At 33.6% G+C, this 18,171-nt stretch overlaps 1 protein-coding gene and 1 pseudogene across 7 annotated transcripts in view; one reads left to right on the top strand and one right to left on the bottom strand.

The window, feature by feature from the left end:
- ZNF280D (zinc finger protein 280D) overlaps positions 1–18,171 on the bottom strand; it is a 92,608-nt gene that overhangs the window by 48,936 nt on the left and 25,501 nt on the right. For 6 of the 7 annotated variants that reach the window (XR_011968287.1, XM_072615781.1, XM_072615784.1 and 3 more), the window contains exons 4-9: positions 13,513–13,578; positions 13,286–13,419; positions 11,262–11,379; positions 2,867–3,025; positions 2,569–2,669; positions 1,278–1,504 (exon numbers count right to left, since the gene is read on the bottom strand). Coding sequence is in view for 6 of the 7 variants with exons in the window: in XM_072615781.1 (XP_072471882.1) it covers positions 1,278–1,504; positions 2,569–2,669; positions 2,867–3,025; positions 11,262–11,379; positions 13,286–13,419; positions 13,513–13,578 (805 nt within the window). In the remaining variant the exon portion in view is untranslated. The remainder of the gene's footprint in view (positions 1–1,277; positions 1,505–2,568; positions 2,670–2,866; positions 3,026–11,261; positions 11,380–13,285; positions 13,420–13,512; positions 13,579–18,171) is intronic. The other variant, XM_072615780.1, reaches the window with a different exon arrangement.
- LOC140529103 (beta-galactosidase-1-like protein pseudogene) lies at positions 6,457–8,278 on the top strand (annotated as a pseudogene).

Below are 18,171 nucleotides of genomic sequence, written 5' to 3'. Positions count from 1 at the left end.
AGGGTCATGCAGCCAGCAGGTATAAGAGGCCATATTTGAACCAAAGTCTTCCTAACTGGCCCTCTAGCCACTAAGAAATGATGCCTCTCTAATGTGTGGCAGAAATATAAAATATTACTTTAAGAACTTACAGTCTGATAAATTTAAAGTCATTATGTCCTACTTTTCTTTCTAGATTAAAAAAAAATTCTACCAGTTAATTTTGACTCCATTTTAACTTATTAATTTGATAACATAAATGTAAGTTTAATTAGGCAAATTAAGGCTTTAGTGGGTCCTTCTTTCATCCATATCCAGGCTGACTAAATACATACTTTTCATGAGTAATCAAAATATTATTCCAACATCCCAATTATAACTGATTTTTAAAATAAGAACATAAGTAAATATTTAGGAAAGTCATTATAATTATGATTTGACACTAGAACTTAAAAAACATTTATTAAATGTCTACTTTGGGAAAGATGTCATGCGGGGAGGGCACTGGGAATATATAATAAAAATGATAATATCTGACATCGAAGAACTATCATATAACAATCTAAATAACTCATCACTCTTCCAGTTAGCATCATAAATCTTTAATCTTCATATGATTATCCATGTCCAGATGAAGAAATAATGCTATTAAGTTAAGAAACCTTGTTAAGTTCCCCCATCTATTTGAAAGGTAGTGTGACTTTTCCGCCCACTGAAGTTTAGTCTGAAAAACAAAACAACCTGGCTAAAGTTCTACATGAAGCAAAAGAAAACCCTATTCTTTTTACAAATACATTTATAATGTATTCGAACTAAGGATGAACTAAATATGAGCTCTGGATGACAAAAGCACTACAAAATTCTGAGGGTAAAAAGAAGATCAAAGACTTCTGTGGGAAATCAAAGAGATAGTCTATATGAAATTAAGGAAAATATGTTCCAAAGATAGCTACAAAAGCTTTATGAAAATTGCTAGAATAAGCCTATTGATAGACAACATTGGAAAAAGAATTATGTTTTCTCCAAATTAAAACAGATTTTTGCCCTTCATGACATGTCTGACAAGGAAAAGAAATGGAGTGGATTGGTTCAGCTGTCAAGTTCCTGAACTGCAGGAACACGAAAACAAAAGGGTTTTTTTGGGCAAGAGCTGCTGTTTTTATTACATAGTAGGAAGCGTTAAACCCACTTGTCTACAACAGTACAAGGCAATACTGGCAAAAGAGACTTCAATTAGAAATGTCTTACAGTCAGGTAGTATTACTATTTTTCCAATAGTTATACAAGTGTTTACGTACCTAATGTTATTTTTAAGTATTTTCAGGCAGCTGAAGCATTTAAATGTTGTGTGAGTCTTCTGTTCTTGTAGGTTATCACCTTCATGTTTCCCATAATAAAAGTCATTAACTAACATGATCAGTTTTCCTTTATCAGCATCAGCAATCTTATTTTTACTTGCTGTACTTGAAAATTCTGTTTTATTAGATCCCCAAAAGAAGTTATTTACCCTTTCTGGACAACAATACTAAAAGAAAAACACAAAGTCTTAAATTATTTTTGAAAAATTAATCACCAGAAGACAATATTTCACTTAAAACAGAGACTAGGACTATTCTTATTCAATGACACAAAACATGTTTGGGGGTTTTAACTCTTTAGATAAAGGCAATATTTCTGCATCTTGATAAACAATGAGGTTCATAATTGCATGGCATTACATAATTTAGAAAAGGAATACTGTTTTGAATATTCTACTATATAAATCAGATTACAAAAATCTCATGCATTTAAATAAATCTTTCATTTCCAGTCTTCATTATTGGTATCTTAATAATGCTCCCATATCAAAAAGATATTTATCGTTCCTAGTCAGTTACTTCAACACATCTTTCTCAGCAATATAAATATTAAATACAAATATTTTTTGAATTATAGCATCAATAATAACTAGGCATGAAAGTGTTATAAAAATATTACTGAAGACTTGCAGGAAAAGAGGTGGGCCAATCATATAAATGAGACTGAAAGCCAACAGTGGTAATGGGACCCTTGATATGTAAGCGTAAAGATTGGGTAGATCCTCTCAGGAGGATTTACGTGAAAATACACACAGGAATTGTCCAAGATAAGAAGATGAAGAAGGGTTTCAATCTACATTTGTATCAGTAGAGTGAATGCTAGATCAATAAAATCAGATGCAAGTAATCACCCTCAAAAACACCAAATAATCAATTGAATGCAGTCATTCATCATAGAGTAGGGTGTTCAATTTAACTGAATATTCTGATTAATGACACAGACTTTCCATAGATGCCACTCATATTCTGGAAAATTAGAATATAGTAACACCTACAACAATAAAACCATTTATAACACTGACATTACATTTTTTTGCTGAGTCAGATGCTTCATCATCATGATTATATTTATAAATATCTGTTATCATGTACCATAAGTGACCATAACAGTCAAATAAGACATTTATAGCTGATATGGATAAAACCAACTCCAACCATACATAACAATACATGTAACAAAAATTCAGAGATCTGAAGATCATTTCAAAATTATGTCCCATAAAAAACTTACCTTCATGTGATTTTTTAAAGGATCCAACAAATTAAAATGAATGTTACACTTTGGACAAGCTCTTGGGAAAGGTGGTCCATTTTTAGTAGAAGTAATTGTACCTAAAATGTATTAAATATATTTAGTATTCAAATTTATCATTTTATATCTCAAAAAAAATTTAGTTTGAAAATATGAAAAATATATTTAAAGTTGCCATACAATTTTAAAAATACATAATTGAGCCATCCTTTTTCTTCTTTAAAATTTCTGTTTTTTCCTACTACTTTAATAGCAGTCACAGCTCACTCCACTTTACCTTTTGAAGGTGAACTTTGTGATGGTGACTTTACTGAAGAGAATGGGGATGAAGGATGGGTTCCAGCAACACCTTCATTGGACTTGGGCTTCTTTGAAGTAACACTGTTTACTTCAGAAGTAGAAAGACGTTTCGTTACAAAGGAACTTTCATTCAAACCTATGATGATTTCAATGTAAAAAAAAATTTTATTTTGGTGTGATATACTAACATACACATATATACATATACACACTAACATAATATACTAATCATTACTAAAAACTTATTTAGAATGTTTATAATTAAAAAATATTTTTTTGTCAAAATGAAAGACAATTTTAAAATCTGAATAGTGGACTTTGAATATGTCCCTTCCAGCTCTATGAGACATAACTCTAACAGAAAATAGAATGACTCTTTAAAAATACTCATTCTCTAATAATTCATGAAATGATGCTGTTTCCACAAGAAAATTCTTACCTCATTATATCTGGGGATGGGAGCAAGTCAGAGTACATTATTTGCAAATCAGAGCAAATAAACTTTGGAAAAAATATAACATGCTCAGGGGCTAAGTTTTCACCAACGCATTTGCAAAACTCAGCAAGCTAAGTGCCCTGCTCTGGATTTAGCACAATTAGTTTAATTTGTTACTGAAAATTTTAAAGGTCTTTAAAATGTGTTAAACCTCACCTTCATAAACTTTAAAAAAAAGTTGTATGATAAAGAAATTTAGGCAAATTCCTTTATAATGGACAACTATTTCTTTGCACAAACAAAAAATTGCCATTGCTCAAGTATCATAGAAGGCACCATAAAAATCAGAGTTGGAAGGGGTCTTGGAAATTATCTAGTCAAAAGGTTTTACAAGATTTCCAAGCTGGAGGGGACCTTGGGACTAAGCTAGCTAAACTCCCTCATTTTTATAGAAGAGGAAAACAAGGCAAAAGAAATTAAATGCCTTGCCCAAGGTCAGACAGGAAGTTTAGAGAGGAGAGCCTCGTTAAGAATTGATTTCCTTGCTCCCAGTTCAGTGCTTTTTCCAATAAAATGCACTGCCCACAATGGAAGGAATATTATGAGATACCACACAACTACATGAAAATGGTTTTCATCCAAGTTTTTGAAAGGAGACTGAGGTATCTATAAAAGTCATAAACTGAAATGAATTGGGGGTACCTAGGATCTAATCATAGCATGGCACTGGAGTGTGTATGACCTTGGAAAATTCATTTCTGCTTCACAGCAGTATATGAAAATAAATACTATCTTTCCATAGTAATTATAATTGCTTTACAGACTTCTTTGAGTATTTTGTAACATGTTAACATGAAATAATATGCTTCATATAAAAATTAACTCATTTGTTGCCCATTTAAAAATCTTAGTTGTACATCCTGAATGCATTCTAATAATTCAAACATGAATAAATCACCAATATTTTTTCAATATCTTCGCTTTCTTGAATAAAATTAAAATAGCAGATTTGTCTATCAACTTTTCCAAACAGGTCACATATGCAATTATGGCAGGAAAAACACCATCATTATGCTGCTTGTCTCTTTAGTCAAAATCTGTGTTTGTCAATTGATGTTTTTTTTTCTTTTTTCCATCTTTAAAAAAACACGAAGATTGATACTGCAACTGACATGTGCATAAGGCTGACAGCTGAGGTGTATGTGCATTTTTCAGTGGTGGCTTTTGTGTAATCACTACATTAACGTTCTTCTGAACTGAAGTTACTAGATCAAAAAAATTATGAACACAATTGGGTGCTGTTCTTATAGTTGCAACAACTGGGTGTATTTGTGCAATTGGCTGGACAGATTGGATAGACTGAGCAGAATTTCCTGTTTTAATACAGAAATTTTAAAAGCACTAAAAAACCTCCAAAGGAACATACATGAAATTCACTATTTATTAAATTCAGTCCCTTAAGCCTTTCTATCTCCTACCTTTAAACATATTCTCCCCCTAACTTTATTCCCCACACCACTATTACTGCTTATTAAAATTCTACCTATCTTTCAAGGAACAACTCAAATCCAAACTCCTCCATATACCCTTCTCTGGTCAATCAAGGCAGAAGTTCTCCTGTGAACTTCTGCAACAATTACTCTGTGCAACTGAATTATCAATTTACAGTTTTACCTCAGCTGATTATAACAATGCAGGCACTATCTTTTGTGTGTCTTCTACAGATCCTAGGAGCATAGAGTCTTGTATGTAGTAGGGGCTCAATGAAAGAATGGAAAAGAATTCAAAAAATTAAGATGTAGCTGTAACAAGAAACAGTGAATGACATCCTAAGTCCAATTTAATAACTGAAAATGAAACAATTTCAGGCCACTATTATACCTTTTTGGTTAATCAGTGTACTAAAGCATGAAAAGCAGAAACCCCTAATCATCTGTGTCAGCTTCCTTGGAAATAGTCCAGGTTTAGTACCATCCAAATGACTCAGGGTACATATTGCCTTCTCTGCATCACAAAAACCTGTTATAAGGTACAGATGCCAAAGCACTCTTGCCACAAAACATTTAAGTATCTGGAAACATTCACACTTACTAATGTAAAATTCCTTACTATTTCAGAGGACTTCCAACTTCTACTTCAAGTAGGATCCTTTCTACAACATACCTGTCAACTGGTCATCCATCTTTTTTTTGCTTGAAGACTTCCTGTGAGTGCCAACTGCCTGACTCCCATTTTTTTTTAGACAGTCTCAACTATTAGAAATTTATTTTTCTTGTATCAAATTTCAATTTGCAACTTGGCAACTACCTACCTACTGCACTTTTTGTGATGAAAAGAACTATGGTATATATGAATACTCCCCAACTAGCATTCCCTTTGACTTAGATAAAGCTTCTAGCTTAGAGCTGTTTGCTACCATGAGAGATATAGCTTATTTCAGGTAGGACCATTTGGCATGGCTCCCAGATACTACCTTCTGTCTTACTAATCTTTGTTACTTCCTTTTAGCTGGCCTAAGTCTCTTGCTTTAGCCAAAAATGTTCAGTTTGGGCAACTTAGAGCTGAGAGGTCTTAATTACCCCTTTTATCATCTTTTTAAATAAGAAACTATTATAACCATAACTTATTATAACTAAATTTCTCCTACCACCCCTCATTCTCCATTTTCTATAGGCTGTTGACACAGGTTTAAGAAAGAAATTTTCTATATTATTGGAGTTGGGAGATATAAACGTAGAGACATCAAGATCTTGATATAAAGTATAGCCTGATTTTTGATTTCCTTTAAGTTTTTCTCTTTATTTGCAGGAATTATTTTATTCCACAAATATTAAGTCCCTATTCAAAGCACTGAGGTTGGTTTAAAAAAAAAAAAAGCTCAATGCAAATATTTATTAAGTTTCTGCTATATGTTGGGCACTGGGGATATAATATAATGCCAAGAAGGAAAAAGTGTCTATCCTAAAGAACTTACATTTAATGGATGTAACATATAAATAAATACAATACAATTTGAAAAGGAAGAGAGTGCTACCTAGGGGAATAGGTAAAGCTCTCTAGAGGAAGTAACATCTGATAAGACTCTTGAAGAAAGCTAAGGATTCTGAGAGGCAGAGATGACAATTCCAAGCATGTGGGAAACCTTATGCAAAGGTACTGAGATAGGAGGACTGCCAACTTTGGGGAACAGCAAAGTGGTCAGTTTTGTTGGAGAGTTTATAAAGGTGGGTAATGTGAAATGTCTGGAAAAAAGTAGCTAAGGCAAGACTGTGGAAGACTTTAAATACCAAGCAGAGGAATGCATAATACACCCTAGAGGTGGTAGGAAGCCACTGAAATTTCTTGAACAGGAGAGCAACATGTTAAGCCAACCAAGTGCTTTAGGAAGATTGCTTTGACAACCACTGAGGAAGTACTGGAAAGGGGTGTCCTTGAAGCAGGAAGGTGAATTAGGAGGCTATTGGAATACTGAGAGCAGATCAGTGCCAGAACCAGAAAAGTGGCCATCTGAGGACAAAGAAGAAGACAAATGGGAGACACAGTTGACAATTTAGTGGGGATAATTAGAAAACAGTTCATTATTTAATGGGGAGAAAATGTAGGCTGATTTATTGTTGTAAATTATTTTTGACCCTTTAACGAACTTCCTATTCTAGGCTGATGAGGTGATTTCTCTAACTATTCAGGTGCTTAAAAATAGTTTTAGTAGTTACATTGGAATAACTTATTTATTCTCTAAAGTTTAGTTCCACTTATCCTACATTGTTAAACTGGCAGATGATAAAAATTAGGATTTCACTAGGTAAAAATTCAACCTGGAAAGACTAGAACGAACTGACATATTTAAGTGAGAAGAAAGAGGAAAACAATTTATATAGTAACAATATATAAAAACAACAAAATCTGTGATGATTGCAATTATTAAATATGATTCAAGAGGACTAATTATGGTCTATGCACCCATCTCCTTGATGGACTTAAAGATGCAGAAGGAAAAAAAACTTTTGGACATGATCAATGTGATGGGCCTCAAGAGCTCAGCTGTGGTACCCTACAGGGACTCTATTCCACTGTGGACTTTGGCCCAGCTGACAACATGACCAAGATCTTTGCCATTCAGTGGAAATGAGCCCCAAGAGCCCCTGGTAAACTCAGAGTACTATATGGGCTAGCTGGACTACTGGGGTCACAATCACTTGACAGAGGATGTAAAGTCTGTGACCAGTGTATAACAGGACATTCTGGAGTTGGGGGCACATATGAACATACATATTTCATGGTGGCACCAACTTTGGGTACTAAAACAGTGCTGATTGGAAGAAGGTCTACCTATTAGTCATGACCAGCTATGATTATGATGCACCCATCTCTGAAGCTGGGGACCCCAGCTATTTGCCATCCAAACTATTTGCCATAAAAAGTGTCATCAGCAAGTTCCAGGAACTTCCCTTGGGGCCCTTAATCCTCCCTAGCCCTAATATGAAGTCAGGACCTGGGACCCTGAAGCTGGGTGGTAACCTGCTGAACTTCCTATATATCCTATGTTCCAATGAGCCCATCTGAACTCATTCACTTCTAACTTTTGAGTCAAGCAGGATTACACCTTCTTACTGCACCAGACATGGCTGCCCCAGAACTTGTCAAAATCAATCTGACTTTGGGTCTAGAACAATGGTATCTGTGACCATGCCTATGTGATGCTGGACTGGGTATTTCAGGGGATTATGGAACGAGATGAAGAAGAAACACTGTTCTTGACCCACCAGCTGGGATCCAGATTGTATGTGCTGCTGGACAATAAAGGGAAGGTCAGCTTTGGGTTCAATATCAGTGACTTTAAGGGCCTGATACAATAGCCTTTAATCCTGGGGAAAGTTGTCCTCACTGACTGGAGGCTCTTTCCTCTGAACTGGTGATGCCTTTATGGACTCAGAGAATAGAGTATTTGAGACCTAAAAGTGTGACGTGAAATCTACCTGTGGCCCTGCCTTCTACTCTGTAACTTTTTGACTCCCAGGTCCTTCCTGGGACACATTTTTATACCTTCAAGGTTGGACCAAGGGCCAAGTCTGGATCAACGAATTTAATCTGGGCCGTTACTGGATAAAACAGGGCCCACAACAATCGCTCTATGTACCAGCATCTCTACTTTTGCCCATAGGTGACCCCAACAGCATCAAACTGCTGCAGCTGGAGCTTCCATCTCCTAAGACTCAAATTCAGTTTCTGGACAGACCTCTCCACAATACCATTATATACGAAATATAGAGATGCCGACCTCCAGCTGACTGACCTAGGGAGGGGCCATCCCTGGGTGTGAAGTGATTCTATGGTTTTTCCTGACACCTGGTTTGGCAGAGAGGCTGGTGATGTGCAACTGAAACAGTGTTTCTTTATCCAACTTTATTGCGTTAAATTTCAGAGACACTGTACCTTTCTTTCTCCCTCCAAAAAAAAAAAAAAAAGTTCCAACTAAAGGATGAAGGTCACAATTGGCAGGTGGCATAAAAAAAAATTTTGGATATAGGCCTGCCTTAGCTACTATCTAGCAGGGCTTCAGGTTCCTCATCTATAGAATCAAGGATTGGAAGAGATGGTTTGTGGTCCACTTCAGATTTATCTTTGAATTTAAGACCTCCTCATCCTAAAGGGACATGCTCATGTCCACCTTCTCACCTCTGCTGTCTCACTTATGCCTATGCAAATCTTCCAGCAGAGTCATGGTCATTTAAGAGATTCTGAGTAGGGAGATGACTCAATGAAACAAAGTCTTTTGATTCAGTATCCAAATACAGAAAGGTTTGGAGGAATAGACAAGAATTAAGGAGAGAAAAATTTAGGAGATATTTCTATAGATACTTATCCTTAAAAAAGAAAATTAGGAAAACTTAGATTGAGTTACCAGAATAATGTTCCAGTCCACTGAGAGAAGACAGATAAATTTTTATAACTAAACTAGAAAAATTTTGTAGTAATCTTTCTATTTCAATTCTTTGAGGTGTTATAAAAGTAAATTTATTCACAGTAAGATATCTATTAATGAAGATGATGGATCCTAACAAATTTAGTTTAGAACTTTCATTCGAAGAAACAAAAATAAACTGAATGTGCAGAAGTATTTGAAGACATCAGAAAAAAAGATAGGTATGAAATATAATAAAATACTAACAAAAGCAGCAAATGTTAAAAATCATCTCTAAAATCCTGTTAAGGATGGCAAAAGAAGGATGTGGTCAAAATACTCTAGGAAAATTTGAAGTGAGAGATCACTTTCAGTTGGAGACATAGAGGAAAATTATGAAGAGGTGGTACCTGAGGTGGTAAGAAGAAAACTTTTAATAGGCAGAGATGAAGAAGCATATTACAGACCAGAAGAAAAGAGAGGACAGAGGTATAGGGATAACCAAAGGCAAATAAATGCTTGGAGGTGGAAGATTACATGATGTAATAAACAATGGTAGTCCAGTTTGGCTGGAAGATGTGTGAAGAGTAATGTGAAAAAAAGCTAGAAAATTAAATGCTACACTAAGAAGCATGTATTATATTCTACAGAGAACAGGATGGCACTGAAGGTTTTGAGCAGGAGGACAGAATGGTCAGACTGTGCATTAAATATAAATAATATATCTGAATGCATAGTTGCAAATTTTATAATAGATTTTGACCAGACTACAAAAATAATTCAATGTCTCTATGTTTGAGTTTCTTATAACCTTATTTTTAAAACTACTTATGACAGAATCACAAATATGTTATAGCAACTATCTTCAAATAGAAAATGCTTCACTGGTAAATGAAAACTACCAAATGAAGTCATAGACCCAAGAAATCCAGTTGTTCACAAATGACGATTTTATGGAAAGCTCTAAAAACTCCCTTTAAAATATCATTTAACAAACAAATGAGTTAACATGGCACTAAGGCTATGTACATTACATGGCCAAAGTATTGTTCTAAGATCTACAGCTTTTGAGCAAAGCAATTAGTGAGGCTGACATAAATATTGATAAAACTGGAGGGATTTATATGGGTCTTTGATAATTGTGCTAGTGATGACTGACTTGATTTTTGCACAAGTCCAAGCAGTTCTTAGTATAGTTTTTCCACTACATACACAGAGACTTTTTTATGTCGCATTTAAAAATTGAAGCCACTGATCTAAATAAACTGAAACAAATTTCAGGAGCTGGCAAAAAAAATTAAGTAATTCTGCAATGCCATGTTTTCTTCACATCCATCTGATCTGTCTATCCCAACTAATGAATTAAAAAAACCACCCACAATACTTCTGAATCAATGAAGTAAGAGGAAGTATTCAGGTGCTTGTGGAAGTGAGCTTTGGCAAGTATTCACATTCACCTTTATTGATTTTTAGAGCAAGTAAAAGATTATTTAGCTTGAAAGCATCTGCTTTCACAAAAATCATCTTTAGAGCTAGTAGGAATGAGAAAAACTAAAACCTCTCTCTGTGTGGGGACAATGAAATTAAGCAAAAATTTTATCACAAATACATTAAATACTTTAGATTAGAAATAACATTTTAATGCAGGTTTTTAAAAAGTCCAGTCAATAAAAATGTACTGTAGTCACAGTAACTGGGTTCAAGTCACTCATTCTACTCCCAACTCTGGCATTAATTAGTTGTTTAAGTGGGTTTAAACTCTCTGGACTACAGTTTCCTCATTTGTTTTAAAAAAAAAAAAATTGCATTGGGGCAGAAAAATCTATAAGCTCCCAGTACTAAAATTCTATGAGTCTAATGTTAATTTGCCTAAAAGTGTAAGCACAAATGGTAACTTATTTAAAAATAAAAAACAAATTAAAACACAAAGATTTCCTTGATAGTATTATCCTTAAAACTGGAAGTCAAATCCCTATTCATACGCATCTTAAGCATTTATCTCTATAGTTTTAACTAACCAATTCTTAAACAAACCTGTTAAAGAGCGTGCTGTTCCTCCCTGGTACTGAGGTATTCCTGTGTTTTGTCTCAGGTCAAACAGTAACCCTGAAGAATTATTAGGTACAACTTGTGGTGAGCTCATTATGTAACCCTGATAAAACATTTTAAAAGGAGAATATTTACTTTAATTGAATCATTTTATTTTTATAATCTTTAAATTAAGTAAAATTATATATTAACTACATAAACATATGGGTAACAGTTTTGACAACAAGCAAATTAAGCAATTAATGATAAAAAAAAATCTACTGAAATTGAAAACAAGTTCTTAATCATATGATCCTATCATTCAGATTTGGCTTATTCCTATAAAATAAAGGTAAAGGTTGACACAATATGATGAAGCTTGCCCAGGTTAAAAGAATCATTGAGGATCATTCAAAATAAAATGAAATGTGCATATACACTTAAGACAGCTATGGTATAATCAGTTATTTCAAAATTTGTATTAAAAAAATACAGTAGAAGGTACTAACAAAAAAAATTAGACTTAAAAAATCTCTGAGAAGGCAGAAAGGAAGTAACAATTTTTACTTTCACTAGGGAGGTCAAGCTGTAACTTAATAATAATACTAACATTTTTCAATAGTCCTACATGCGTCAAACCTCTGCAGGGCCTTTCTGGCCATATTTCCATATATGGGCCCTAGCATGCTTTTTATACTGATTCAAAGAAATAGTTACTAGATGATTTAATTTTAAATAATTTTGAGTGAGGTGACTTTCAATAAATTTTGCAATGCCTTTTAATCCAAGCTTCCCAAAATCAACATAAAATTTATTTAACTATTTCACTGATAACCAACTTAAACCATAACACCCAGAACCTATTGCAGTTACAACAGGCTACTACAGAGAAGATAATTCATTTTTGACAAAAGCAAGCGAATCATTTGTTAAAGCTCACATGCAGTTAAATATTGTTTGGATTTTTTTCTCAAATGAGAGTTGTATTAAGTTAATAAAATTAGCCCACTGTAGTAGAAAGAACATTGGACAAGTCAGAAGATCTAAGTTTGTTAATTCCATCACTTTCTAGTTATCTGTCCTTGGTTTAATCTCTATACACTTAATGCTTCATCTCTACAATAGTAGATAAAAATATTTACACTCTACCATCAGAGCACTGTTGTGGAGAAAGTAGTTTAAAAACATTAAAGTACTACGTAAAACTATGAAAATTATCTTCAGAAATATAAGCAAAAGCAGAATTTGTTTAGCTTCAAACTAAGTGTACGGAAAACCATACACTCTTTATAAAAATTATTAAATGTAAACCAAATGACAACTAAGAAAATAACAAATACCTAACTTTTTAATAAGGCATCAAAAAAAGAGAATACTAATTTTAGTGTTACTAAAAATGAATGTTAGTCTCTGTTAGTAAACTCTGAACACATGTTCCAAAAGGAAAAAAAAATCCTTAACAAATAGCATTAATTTAATTAATTAATTTAATCATTTCTCATTTTATAACTGGCATTTATTTCTAGCACACTAATTTTCTTCTCAAATGACTGAACACATGATGATTTCTCACAAGCTTACTACAATTTCTCAAAAGCAATAACTTGGCTTAAGATGGAACTATATGAAAATGAACTTTTAACATTTGTGCCCAAGTAATATTTAGAAATAAATTCTTTTATTGTGCAAGATAAGAATGTAAACTGCACAACCAAACACTTCTCCAATAACAAAGGCTTTTTTACTTTACCAAATATTTAGCCAGTGATTATGCTAATTACTAGCCTTTATAGCTAAGGCAAATTAGAACTTCAGTATTCAGTATCATTCCTGATTAATTAATTAATTAATTAAGGCTCTACCTAGTTTATTATAAGTTGGGCAATTATTACAGCTACTAGTATGAGCTCTTATTTGACTATCATAGGGAGGGTACTATTTCCTGAAAATAACTGGAGTCATTACTAGGACTTTGCCACTGCTGACAAACAAGAAGTCTCTGAAATAACTGAATTTCCAGAAATACTTACAGGTTTAGATAATGGCTGAGCAACAGAACTAGCTGTAGATCTTGATATAGATTGAAAAACTGGTGAAGCTGCCACAGTATTTGATGCTGGAGTCATGTAGTGTTGACTGGTTGGCTTGAATGATGCAACAGCACCTATATAATTTATAATACAGTTAAGCATGTTTATTTTGAATTACTTGTCTTATGCTTTGTGTAAAAATTGTAACAGCACAACAAAAAGAATACCTCTATTGGTGGCGCCATTCTGTATTCCTCTTGATGATGAGCTGGGGTTGACTCTATTCAAAATATCTATTAAGATTACAAAGTTATGACCAATGTTTAATAGTCCCCTATTTGGGGAAAATACTAGCTCTTAGAACTACGATGACAAATTTTAAAAGATACTCAATAACATGAATATATCTTGCATCTGGTAACTGCTAAGAACTAATTCTTAAAAATCTATTAACTTCATAATCTAGTATATAAAAAGAAATCTGATATTTCTAGCTTTAATATCTTCTTACAAAAATCTTAATACTTATAAGTCTCAACTTTATAAAACTTCATAAATGCCATTCTATTTGGTTCAGGTTTTTAGGCCAGCCTACAGAAGTCTATTCAACTTATAATAAACCTTAAATATAGTACTGCACTATGGAATTTAACCACTGTGAGACAATGTTATGTTGGGAAAATACAATCAAGGCTCCAATTCTAAACACCAAGAATAAATCTCCCTTAACTGTTACAATGGATGATGGATGGTGAAAGGAAGGACCAAGGAACAAGGAATTGTAAAGGCAAAATATCCTGAAGATATTTAACTCCTTTATTTTTTCTAAAGTTTTCAAAGACTGGTTCAATATAGTCAATTGCTTCCTTTTCTACTGCCAACTGTTGCTTCCAGCAAAGATTCCTCTTCATTATATAGGAGCTTTATTGGTCCTGAAAATACGAGTCAGGATATTTCAATATTTTGTAAAGGACAACACTATGACGAATAATGGGAAAGAGAAAAGAAATGAAAAATTTTCCCCTCCTTTCACATAGATCCTCTAAGGAGATTTATTAATGGAATCTTTCGAGTATTCAATGGATGGCAGTAAAATTCATTTACACTGCAAAGCAAAAAATCAAACTTAGGCCATGTAGACATTTCACCCCAGTAGCCAGATTGAGTTCTGGATAAAAGGTAAATGGAAAGAGATGGACCAAGGACTAAGGAGTGCTGTGATAGAAACAAAAGGGGAAAAAAAAGAGGAATAGCTTTCTTCCTCTCTTCCCTTGCTACCACCATTCCCACAACCTCAGACTCTGCCCTACACTGAGCCTAAGTGGAAATAAGCAAGTGGTTGGAGCAGGGAAAAGGAGCTGTCAAGAGCTGAAAAAGGGAAGAAAAGTAAATTTCAACAAGCTGCAGATGAAATGGGTGATCTATGAAGAAAATCTAGAATAGTTAAATTTAGGGTCTGCCTCTATAAGTCTACACCTTGAAATGGTTACTTATTCATTTATTATGGAAAAAGATTTCTCCCCACACTAAATATATAAAGTTTTTTTTAATTTTTAAAATTTTTTATGTTTATTTTGTTTTCAAAATTCACTTCCATAAATTTTAAATTTCTCCCCCTCCCCAAGACAGCATGCCATCTAATAAAGGTTCTACATATACATTCCTTCACATTAATCATGCTGTATAGAAGAATCAGAACAAATGAGAGGAACTATTAGAAAGAAAACAACAACAACAAAAAAAAACAGGAAAAAGAAAATAGTCTGCTTCTCTCTGTACTCAGAATTCAGTTTTCTCTGGATGTGGATGGCATTTTCCATCATAAGTCCCTTGGAATTGTTTTAGGTCCTTGAATTGCTGAGAAAGTCTAAGTCTATCAATGTCAGTCATTACACAATGTGGCTGTTACTGTGTGCAGTGTTCTACAGGTTCTGCTCATTTCACTCAGCATCAGTTCATATAAGTCTTTCCAGGTTTTTCTGAATTCCACCTGTTCATCATTTCTTATAACACAGCAGTATTCCATCACATTCATACACCACAACTTGTTCAGCCATTCCCCAATTAATGGGCATCCCCTCAATTTCCAGTTTCTGGTCACCACAAAGAGAGCTTCTATAAATATCTTTGTACATGTGGGTCCTTTTCCCATTTTTATGATCTCTTTGGGATACAGACCTGGAAAGTGGTTTACTGAGTCAAAGGGTATGAGCATTTTTGTAGCCCTTTGGGCATAGTTTTCAAATTGCTCTCCAGAATGCTTGGATCAGTTCACAATTCCACCAATGAGCTAAGTGTTCCAATTTACCCACATCTTCTCCAACATTTATCATTTTCCTGTTTTGTCAAGTTAGCCAATCTGGTAGGTGTGATGTGGTCCCTCAGAGTTGTTTTGATTTGCATTTCTCTAATCTATAATGATTTAGAGCATTTTTTCATGTGACTATAGCTTTAATTTCTTCCTCTGAACACTGCTTGTTCATATCCTTTGACCATTTATCAACTGGAGAATGACTTGTATTCTTGTAAATTTGACTCAGTTCTCTACATACTTTAGAAATAAGGCATTTATCAGAGACACTAGTTGCAGAAATTCTTTCCCAGTTTTGTTTCCCCTGTAATCTAGGTTGCATTGCCTTTGTTTATGCAAGAACTTTTCAATTTAATGTAACCAAAATTATCCATTTTGCATTTCATAATGTTCTATCTCTTGTTTGGTCATAAGTTCCTCCATTCCACATAAATCTGAAAAACTATTCTTTGTTCCTTTAATTTGCTTATGGTATTAGCCTTTATATCTAAATCATGTACCCATTTGGCCTTTGTGTTGGTATATGGTGTCAGATGTTGTTCTACACCCAGTTAAAAATGTAACAGTTTTAAAAATTAGATCCTGAGGGTAAGGTTTCAACATCCTACAAAAATTTTCATCATCAATTTAAAACTTTCAGGGAAATGAACAACATGTTTGTTTTGTTTTAAATTTCAGTTGTAGGCCCTAAAAACTAAAGTAATTGTGACTTATAAATTCATCTACAGCACACACATATTATGCAATATTGTATCTCAGTCAGAAATGTTTGTGCATATTGCACTGCTGTTTGTATGCAACTCAGATAACTTAAATATTCTAGAAATGAAGCTCATTTATAATGCTCACCAAACTAAAACAAATTCCTCAACAACCCTGTGACATAAGTATTACTGTTATCCCTATTTTATAGTAGAGCAAGGTATATCTGAAGTTAAGTGACTTGCCCAGGGTCACAAAATTTTTAAGTGTCTGGAGCTTATCTGAACTAAGATTTCTGTCTCCAAGTCTAATGTACTATATTTGCTATACCAGGTTTATATATAAATCATAAAGACTTTTTCTATTTTGAGTAAGAAGTTCAGAGAAAAGCAATTACACTAGGATATGTCAATTCCCACTTTGGTAGAATTAAACAAATCTTTCAGGTCCATATTGCTACCAACTAATGTCTATAATAATGGGATTTTAATAGGAACACATGAAAGAAGTTTTAATCTCAATTTTTATAACTGTAGTCCTAAAGTATAAAAAGATGACAAACTGATGACGAAATATTAAAATAAAGGATATTCTTCCCAAATTACTGTTATCAACTAGCATTCTGTCACCAAATACCTTATTTTATAATCTAAGAAGCATGTTTTTGTCAACAAATCTAAGATGCTAGAGTGGAATACTGATCAATGCTTTCTCAATAGTTTTAAATCAGAACAAGATGAAATTATACCAGGGTGTCCAGAAGCAAAATTAGTCCCTTGTCTCTAAGTAGTGTCATAGTGACTCATATTCTTGCTGAGCTCTACCACTCTGAAATTATCTTGCACATAAAATAACTAAGAGAACTGCTTATTTCTTCTTTTTATTAAAAAATTCGGTGTATCTCATTTTTTGTATTGTTACATGGACAATTTTTACCATAGTGTCATATTTTTAAACATGATCTTGGGTAGTAACTTGTATGAAAAGTTTCATCAACATGATCCACAGTAATTTAAAGTTACAATAACATTAAAATCTTCCACAGACTAAAAATGAGGAACTACTTTGATTCTCCCCCACAGAGTTCCTTCTTCCTTTCCCAGGCTCACAAGCATTTTAGTGAGGAAACTCTAAAAATCCTATATTAACATTTGTAATCGAGTTGATATACCTATTAGTATAGCAACATGCCATTTATTTTGGGAAATTAGTTCACAAAAAGAAATCCTCCAAAATAAATGAACTCAATGGAAATCTTTCTAGCATGATTATACACCATCTGGCTGTCTTAAATAAGAGTATTCCAAACATACTTTAAGCTTTTCTTAAATATTCAGTATCATTATAAATGTCAATAATCAAATTTCAGTTTTTAATAATTCAAAATGTCTTTTGACTTTATCAGTGGGCACTCCTATTGAATTAGATGCTAACTTCTTGAAACCTTAGATATTATTATATTAATGACATACTACAGTCAAGAAAATTTCTGGTTGCCAATTTAACCAAGTCCAGTAAATCTATCCAAAATTAGTCAGGCTGGTGCTAAGATAAAAGAGACAATCTATTGTTAGGATTTCTCCTCTTTATTCTTGGTGGACAATAAAACAATATTTTTTCTTTCTTTCTTCTGGTGGGAAGATGAATGACTAACACTATAGATTTGAAGTCAGGAAGTCTTGAGCCCAAATTTGGCTTCAGTCAACTTACTAGTTGTATGACCCCAGACAACTCACTTACCTTCACTATGCTTCAGTTTCCTCATCTATGAAGTGAGGATAATAATGGCACTTACCTACCAGTTGGGAGGACTAAATGAGATAGTATTGTAAAGTGCTTTGGCAATACTTAAACTATTATGTAAATGCTAGCT

The sequence above is a fragment of the Notamacropus eugenii genome, chromosome 1 (assembly GCF_028372415.1).
Source record: "Notamacropus eugenii isolate mMacEug1 chromosome 1, mMacEug1.pri_v2, whole genome shotgun sequence".
Taxonomy (NCBI): domain Eukaryota; kingdom Metazoa; phylum Chordata; class Mammalia; order Diprotodontia; family Macropodidae; genus Notamacropus; species Notamacropus eugenii.
Note: the sequence above shows the minus strand (reverse complement) of the source record. Positions and strands in the feature narration are given on the sequence as shown.